General features: G+C 36.9%; 1 protein-coding gene across 1 annotated transcript; it reads left to right on the top strand.

The window, feature by feature from the left end:
- The first annotated feature begins 2,723 nt into the window (after positions 1–2,723).
- Positions 2,724–8,901, top strand: LOC110894634 (histidine kinase 4). The gene is made up of 8 exons (XM_022141855.2): positions 2,724–3,617; positions 4,174–4,410; positions 4,499–5,074; positions 5,166–5,217; positions 5,304–5,533; positions 5,608–5,706; positions 5,800–6,950; positions 8,287–8,901. The coding sequence occupies exons 1-8, from the start codon at positions 3,273–3,275 to the stop codon at positions 8,540–8,542; spliced, it is 2,946 nt and encodes a 981-aa protein (XP_021997547.1). The 5' UTR covers positions 2,724–3,272; the 3' UTR covers positions 8,543–8,901.
- Positions 8,902–9,211: the final 310 nt, after the last annotated feature.

Genomic DNA, 9,211 nt, shown 5'->3' with positions numbered 1-9,211 from the left:
CTTGAGTTAAAGTGGATAGTTTCTTTTTCTTTTTGTGGCTTTCAGCGACGGGCATTGTGGTCAGAAAGCCTCTGGCGACAGCTCCACTTCTTCCCATCAAATTCTGACAGCCCATGAAATCTTTAATAGTCATTGGAAAGCACAATTGTGTTGTTTTAGAACTGGTTGAAACGGGCCGGGTCAGGTTGACCGACAAACATTTGTACCCATCGTAACAAATATGAATACATTAATAAGCTACTTTTTACAAATAAACAATGTAGGACTGTAAACACTTTTAAATTACACTTTAGCTAACTTTTAATAACCAATTCGCTTTTATCTTAAATTATTTGATTTGACTCGTTACATATGAATACAAAAACATAGTTGTTAGTGGGGTTTTCAGTAAAATGTAGCCTCTGTTACCAGCATGAGTCAGCATACGGTTCGACAATAACACATGGATGCAATATAAAGGTTCTTTGACCATTTTTCATGCATAATGAACATACAAACAAAATTCTTCATAAAAAAAGTAAAAAAAAATCCCAGCAATTACGGGTTTTACTATTACGGTTCTACCTTCACGTGGGTACTCGGGAAGGCGGATGTTCTCAAGGTTTCTTGTGTCTCGTCCATTATTTTACGCCTCGGGATACTCAAAATGAACGCTTGCAACTAAAAAAAGAGGTAGATTAAATAGGAAACGGGTCAAAAGTTTCCCAACGTGCACCTTCAATTATTTAATTTAAAAATTAGATGATTATAGAAGTTAAATACTTTTTGTAATTGTATTTTACGCTAATCATCTACATAAAAGATTAAAATGTTGGGATAAGAAAGTGTTTCGGGTCAACCATTCCCGTCTCAGTCCACACCATAAATTACCCGTTTGACCCATTACCCAACCTATTTATGTGAAAAGAAATTGATACTGATCATGGTTTGCATATCACTTCCCTGTTTTAATCAGAACAGCAAGAACCAGAACTTGAACATCTATCTTGAACAAACAAAGGTTCAGGTTTCCTCGATTGTGGAGCGGAGCCGACCGGAGGAAGAACGATTTAAGTTTTTTTACGATCTAATGAAACAAAACAAACATACAGATGATGATGATGATGATGATGATGATGATGAAAAGATTCTAAAATAAAATCGAACCTGTATGAAATCACAATAAAAGAACCTAAATTACATAAAAAAAATTACAGGGATGAATGGTAGAACAGAGCAACAAATGTGGAACCTGATAGGCTTCAATTGCCCTAGGCTGGGTATAGTTGCTTGAGTGTTATCTTCGTGTATCTCCCGTCACCCCCATTCTCCAACGACATCTACTACACTTGCCATCACAATTTGATATAGATTCCAAGCCCTATCAAAATCTGCATCATGATTGAGGTAGTTGTGTTGAAAAAGTTATTAGTGCGTATCTAAAGAAATCGAAATGAAACAAAGATAATCACTGATTGAAATTTTTATTTGGGTTTACCTGCATCAGAGGGACATTGAATCAATTTAGGGCTATTAGAGTAGATGAATCGGATGAAATTAAATCTGTGATACGTTTTGACTTGATTGAAGACGAAGATGAAAGGCTTTCGAAAATTAATGCAGGAGAGGGTTTGTCAATTTTACCCTCAAATTCAGTTACTTTAAATGCCTAAATTAATGAATTTCTTTATAATTTTATTCATTTTAATAATAATGCAGAAATATAATTTTGCCATTTTTACTACCTACCTAATTAAGTGTTGTACCATAAGCATTATAACTTACTTGAAACACACAAATGTATTTAAGAGCCTCATAATGAAGGTTGTAAAAAAGTTGATATAACTAAATTTTTAAGACCATATGTAATGGGGCTTTATAAGGGCATGAAAGATTTTGATAATGCCCTTACACCATTACTCATGGGCATTATAAGGGCATGAAGAGTGAGGGGCATTTCTATAATAATGCCCAAAGAGAAGAAAAATAATGGAAAGTAATAAATGAAATGGGCATTAACCATTACACCTTTTTTAAAAGGGCATTATGATGATGATGTGGTGAAAAATGCCCCTTAGTGGGCATTAACCATTACCTATGGTCTAAGTATATATAGAATATAGATAAAGATATAGATAGATATAGATTATTAAGTAAATTAAATGCAATTAATAGGATTTTTCTAGGTTGGTGCATTTAAAACAACCATAAATTTTGGTTTTAAAATAGAACATATAACTTTTTTTGAACGACCAACAAACTCAATCTCGAGTACTCTCGGGGCACCCAATGGACAAACGGAGTACTCCGAGAGTAACCCGAGTCCACCACCAATTCCGGGGAAAACCCGGTAACCCACCCGCACGTAGGCACGACGGTGAAATTACCGGTAAAACCCGTTTGGCTCAAGGATCCAACCCAGGTTTCCCTAGGTCTTCTATCATTGCCCACCAATGCCTCACTCTGCACCAAGTGGGAGTCGAACCTGCATCTCGCAAGAGAAATGCAAACCCTCCACCACTTGATATAGAGATCATTGGCAAATAGAACGTATAACTAAACTTATATTTTTAAGTATATATAGATATAGATAGATATAGATTATTAAGTAAATTAAATGCAATTAATAGGATTTTTATAAGTTGGTGCATTTAAAACAACCATAAATTTTGGTTTTAAAATAGAACATATAACTAAACTTTAGAATATATATAGATGTTTACACCCAGTTATTATTAAACCAATTCACAACTCATAAAACTTCTAATTTGTCTTAGATTTCACATGATTTCTTTCCCTTTTTTAATTCAAGATTACAGAGAAGAACAGTGAATGTGCTGGTCTTTGTCTGCTACCCTCTTCACGCCTGTAGATTTATTAATTATTTTAGGGTTTTCACAACAACATTTTGATTCAAAGTTTCTTTGGAATCTGGGCTTCTGTGCATCTTTTTAGGGCTGCAAACATTAGACCCGCATGCTTACTAATTCTTTATAAATTTTTAAAAATTAAAATTCCCTTTTGTGCTGCTGTTCTTGATTCTTTCTCTCTCTGTGCTACAAAATTCTTGTTTTTGATCATTGATATTTTGTGGGTTTTCTGGGGTTGTGTGTTTCTTGACTAAAAACACACAAAACAATGCTGCAATTATATGGTTTTTAGTAAAAAAGAGTAAAAAAGATAAAAGCTTTATACTTTGCTGAAAAAGTTGTGACCTTTAAAGAAAACTTTAGTGGCATGAAGTGTGGAGAACTGCAACTGCAACAACAACAAGAAGAAGTTTGAGAGTTAAAATGGGTTTGAAAATGCAAAGCCACCACCATCACATGGTGGCAGTGAGTTTGAACAGTGACCAACAATTGGGCACAAAAAGAAAGTACACATCATATGTTCCAAGAACACATCAAGGCAAATACTTGGCTTTATGGATAATTGCTTTTGGGTTTGCTGCTGTTCATGTTTATAGATGCATAGATGCAGGCCACCAACAGAGAATCCAAGAGGGTTTGGTTAGCATGTGTGATCAAAGAGCAAGGATGTTGCAAGATCAGTTTAGTGTTTGTGTTAATCATGTTCATGCTCTTGCTGTTTTGGTCTCCACTTTTCATTATTACAAGAACCCATCAGTTATTGACCAGGTTTGACTTTTTTTTTTCTTCAACTTTTGTGCTGTCTATCATTGTGTTTCTCAGTGTTTGTGTGTGTGTTTTTTTAGTTTCTTGTGTTAGAATTTTTGTGTTCTTGTGGAATTTTTACCCTTTTCTTGATTCAATTTCAGTAATAATTACAAATTCTTTGTTTATTTATTTGTTTGATTAATTAATTTGTTTGTTTATTTATTCTTGATTATTTTAAAATTCTTGACCTTTGGTTTTGATTTTTTGTGTTCTTTCTTGATCAAATTGTGTGGGTAGGGCAATAAACATATTGGGGAAGAAACAAGAAACCTAAATTGAGGGATTTTTTTTTTTTTTTTTTTTTTTTGTAATGCAAATTGAGGCAGAATTAATGTGCATTGTCGGAGATCTGACCCATCTGGTTATCTGTTTGTATCAATTGTATATTGCAATTTTTTTTTTAAATTTCACATCAAATTTGTGATTTGAAATGATTTCAGTTTGACCTCAAAAGTCAAAATTCAAATGGGAAAATTTGATTTTGAAAATTTTCATTGATGGAATTCATATAATGCAGGAAACATTTGCAGAATATACAGCAAGAACTGCTTTCGAAAGACCACTGTTAAGTGGAGTAGCATATGCACAAAGGGTATTGAATTCACAAAGGGAAGACTTCGAAAGTCAACACGGTGGGACCATAAGAACAATGGCCAACAAGGAGCCGTCACCACACCGCGACGAGTATGCCCCCGTGATCTTCGCTCAAGAAACCGTTTCTTACCTTAATTTGGTAGATATGATGTCGGGCGAGGTGAATCTTTTTAAACCCTATTTGGATTATAATTCATTAATCTTTACGGGTATTCGAGTATTTGAAAGAATCTCGAATTTGATTACAGGAGGACCGTGAAAACATCTTGCGCGCTCGGTCAACAGGGAAAGCGGTACTCACAAGCCCTTTCAAGCTCTTGGGTTCCCACCATCTCGGAGTCGTTTTGACCATTCCGGTTTACAAATCAAAACTCCCGCCAAATGCATCTGTTCGAGATCGAATCGAAGCTACTGTCGGGTATCTTGGTGGCGCATTCGATGTGGAGTCGCTAGTCGAAAACCTGCTCGGTCAACTTGCGGGAAACCAGGAGATCATAGTAAAAGTTTACGATGTCACCAACACGTCGGATCCTTTGATTATGTATGGCCGCCAGGCTCAATACGGTGATCTGACACGCGTACGTGTCAGCACGCTCGACTTTGGTGACCCGTTTAGGAAGCACCAGATGACTTGTAGGTATCTCCATAAGGCGCCGATCTCATGGACCGCTATCACCACCGCGTTTTTAGGCTATGTGATCGTTTTCTTAGCGGGCTACATGTTCTATACTGGCGCCATTCATATCGTTCAAGTTGAAGACGATTTTCATACAATGCAGCAGTTAAAAGTCCGAGCAGAAGCTGCAGATGTCACCAAATCCCAGGTTAAATCCTTAAACTTTCGAATATTTAATGTTGTTTTAAGGTAAAGAATGTTACATACTTACTAGATCTTTTGTATGTTGTGAATGCCAGTTTCTTGCTACTGTTTCGCATGAAATCAGAACACCTATGAACGGCATCCTCGGTATTATTTTAATCTTTTTGCTCTGTTTTTTCGTACATTAATGTGTTGGATATAATCGTATAATAAACGTGCATTTGGGGTTGTAGGGATGCTTGCATTACTTCTCGATACTGATTTAAGTTCGACACAAAGAGATTACGCGCAAACGGCTCAAGCGTGTGGACGCGCTTTGATTACTTTGATTAACGAAGTGCTTGATCGGGCCAAAATCGAAGCTGGGAAGTTGGAGTTAGAGGCGGTCCCGTTTGATCTCCGGTCCGTATTAGATGATGTACTCTCGTTGTTCTCCGAGAAGTCCCGAAACAAAGGAATTGAGGTAAAATGCACATTTTTTAAATTCTTTTTCCTTTCAAATGATCTGACTTTATGCTCGTTTTTGGGATATCGAAGTTGGCGGTTTTTGTATCGGATAAGGTCCCGCAAATTGTGATGGGTGATCCCGGAAGATTCAGACAAGTGATAACGAATCTCGTAGGAAATTCTGTTAAAGTAAGCAAATTTCATGATTTTCTGTTGAATTATATATTTATATTTATATTTAAATATCTCAAGGTCCTTATGAAGATTTGTATTTTTTGATAGTTTACCGAACAAGGACATATATTTGTTCAAGTTCATCTAGCCGAACATTCTATAGCGGTACACGATGCAACATCGGATAGCTGTTTAAGCGGACGATCTAACGGTTGCCAGACAAACACATTAAGTGGCCGGGAAGCAGCGGATGACCGAAACAATTGGGATAGATTTAAGCATCTAATAGCGGATGAAGAATTCCCGTTTCAAGTGCTAACATCTGACGGGATTTCTCAAAATGTTAATCTAATGGTCTCGGCTGAAGACACGGGAATTGGGATCCCGTTACATGCTCAAAAACTCGTTTTCATGCCTTTTATGCAAGCTGATAGTTCAACGTCTAGACATTACGGTGGAACGGGAATCGGGTTGAGTATTAGCAAGTGTTTAGTTGAGCTTATGGGTGGTCATATTAGCTTCATTAGCCGACCACAAATCGGTAGCACGTTTTCTTTCACGGCAAGCTTTAAACGGTGTGAGCAAAACATGGTAACGGACCCGAAAAGATCTCTTTATGATGAGTTACCGACTGCTTTTAAAGGGTTGAAAGCGACTATTGTTGATACAAAACCCATTCGAGCTGCAGTAACACGATACCATTTGAAACGGTTGGGTGTTTTCGTTGAGGTTGTAAATAGCATAAGAACCGTGGCGTCGGTTTTGGGTTCTGGTCAACCGGACATGATTCTAGTCGAGAAAGACGTGTGGCTATCCGGTGACGATTTGAGCAACATACGGGCTTCGGTTTTCGGGCACGTGTTAAAATCACCCAAAATGATCCTTCTTGCCACGAATATAACAGGTGACGAATTCGATAAGGCAAAGGCCGCAGGGTTTTCCGACACTTTGATTATGAAACCGTTAAGAGCGAGTATGGTGGCAGCATGTCTTCAACAAGTGTTTGGAACAGGGAAGAAGGTGGAACAAGGTAGAGTTATGGCGAACGGGTCTGTTTACCTTCGTGGTTTGCTTTGTGGGAAGAAAATATTGGTGGTTGATGATAATCGAGTGAACCGTCGGGTTGCAGCCGGCGCACTTAAGAAGTTTGGAGCTGAGGTCGAGTGTGCCGATTGTGGGAAAGCGGCTCTTGATTTGCTTCAAATTCCACACGGGTTCGATGCCTGCTTTATGGATATTCAAATGCCGGAAATGGACGGGTACGTACCAACAAAAATTAATTTACATCTTTTAGACTAGGGGTGTAAACGATTTGAGACGCTTGCAAGCTACTTGAGAGCAGCTCGCTAAAAGCTCAAAACGAGCTCGAGCCCAAGCTTGAGCCTAAATTGGAGCTCATTAATAAACTGGCACATACCAAATTTCACTAGGCTTGCGAGTCTAAACAAACCTATTTTGTATATAAATACAATAATATTGTTTTATAATATTTGCATAATAAATATAAACTAGAATTACGACCCGCCGCAATGCGGCGGGGATTCTTTAATTATAACTAAGTCGATTTAGGACGCGTACGTTATGTTGAACCTGTCAAACGGGAAAAAATAGACGATGTAAAAACGTTCACCCACACACGCACGTTGCGTCGTATTAACTCGCAAAGTTTAGAACGAAACGTGAAAAATGCTAAACCATAGACGCACGTTGCGATGTTTTAAGTCACAAAATTCAGAACGAATCATAAAGCGAAAAATTTGCGGAAAATGAAAACTATAAAGGACCAAAATTGAAAGTAAAAAAATTGTGAGGATATATTGCAAAAGATAAAAAGTTTTGTGTTAAAAGTAAAAAAAAAACAAATAGTTTTGGGTTAAAAGTAATTTATGAAATACTTTTGGGTGAAAAATAAAAAAATCAATTTTTTTTTTGAAAAAGCCCCAAAGCCAAGGTTACAACAACCATATGTATAACCATTTTTTCTTTGAAAAACCCCCAAAGCCAAAATTACAACACATAAGTAAAAAAAATCAAAGTGGTTAAATCGCAAAAGATGGAAACGTTTGAATTAGAAGTAAAAAATCAAATTAATCAAAGGGGTTAAATTACCAAAGATTAAAACTTTAAACTTAAATTATCAAAGATTAAAACTTTAGGTTAAAAAAGAAAGAAAGATTAAAAATTGTAAAGTTAAATTGTCAAAGATTTAAATTTTAGGGTAAATTGTCAAAGTTAAAACTTTAGGGTTAAAAAGAAAAAGATTACAAGTTTAAACTTAAATTATCAAATATAAAACTTTAGGATTAAAAAAGAAAATTTCCATTTTTTTTTGAAAGACTCCCAAAGCCCAACTTACAACCCACATATGCACTAAGAGGTTGCTTCTTTGTATAGGTTTTAATGTTATAGAAAATTATGATAAAAATAACTAAATAATAACATTTAAATATTTAATAACCACTAAATGACCAAGCTCGAGTTTGAAAAATTATTAACAAGCCAAGCTTAGGTGGGCTCGTGCTCGGCTCAAATCATTTACACGTCTGTTCCGCTTATCAAACCATGATATACTAAACTTGTGTTACTAAATTTCAGTTTTGAGGCCACGCGCCGTATTCGGGAGATGGAAGAGCAACAGACGAGTAGTTCGGTAGACGGTTCTTGCGACACTGGAACCACCACCGAGTGGCATTTACCGATCTTGGCCATGACTGCGGATGTGATCCACGCCACGTTTGAAGAGTGCCAAAAAAGTGGAATGGATGGGTATGTATCAAAACCCTTTCAGGAAGAAAATCTTTATCAAGCAGTAGCCAAGTTTTTCGAGTCCAAACCCGCAACAAATTCATAAGAAAACTGAAAAATTGCGGTATAATCGTATGTACATTTGATGGTATTGGTATTATCCGTTTCGGGATCACATGAAAACGGTGGTATAGTTTGGACAACCGGCTGTAACCCTAACCGACTTTGGATCTAACTGGATTTGCTACTTGATGGGTCGACTCGAAGCGTGTGTGTATAGATGCTTTAGGGAAGGGGAAGAAGTTGTATCTTGTGACCGATTTTTGTATTGCATTGTATTGTACCGAATCATTAATACGGTGTCGGTGTAGGTATTGAGAGGGCCACCTGAAACACACATGTAATGATGTGTAATTGTCTTTGGTAATACAAATCTATGCTGCTTCATGCTTGTGGTCATTAAAAGTATTGTGTTATTATTTCTATCTCGTATATGTGACGAAGATGGATATGCGAGTCTGCATTGCTTATGTATTGAATTTTGTCACCTAACTAGACCGTATGTCAGACTGTTCATTTCTGGACTCAGGCGAGAGAGGTCTGTTTGCTGGACTGGCTCGTCTTTGACCATTTTAAAGTGGGTCAGAAATAAACTTAAAGCCCATGCTAGTGGCTACATATGCCCTAAAAAGCCGGTGACTATAACTAGAGATAGGGCAAATCGGTTTTTTTTTTTTTTATTTTTTTTTTATATCTGGAACCGGTTCCTAACCGT

The sequence above is a fragment of the Helianthus annuus genome, chromosome 12 (genome assembly GCF_002127325.2).
Source record: "Helianthus annuus cultivar XRQ/B chromosome 12, HanXRQr2.0-SUNRISE, whole genome shotgun sequence".
Classification (NCBI taxonomy): Eukaryota; Viridiplantae; Streptophyta; class Magnoliopsida; order Asterales; family Asteraceae; genus Helianthus; species Helianthus annuus.
The sequence above is the reverse complement of the archived record's forward strand: the minus strand, read 5'-3'. Positions and strand labels throughout refer to the sequence as shown.

What these genes read in the sequence shown, in the direction of transcription:
- LOC110894634 (XM_022141855.2), top strand. Translation starts at nt 3,273, where the DNA reads ATGGGTTTGAAAATGCAAAGCCACCACCATCACATGGTGGCAGTGAGT. An exon ending in TAGATATGATGTCGGGCGAG is followed by an intron (nt 4,411 to 4,498) that starts GTGAATCTTTTT and finishes ATTTGATTACAG; the next exon opens with GAGGACCGTGAAAACATCTT. An exon ending in CAAATGCCGGAAATGGACGG is followed by an intron (nt 6,951 to 8,286) that starts GTACGTACCAAC and finishes ACTAAATTTCAG; the next exon opens with TTTTGAGGCCACGCGCCGTA.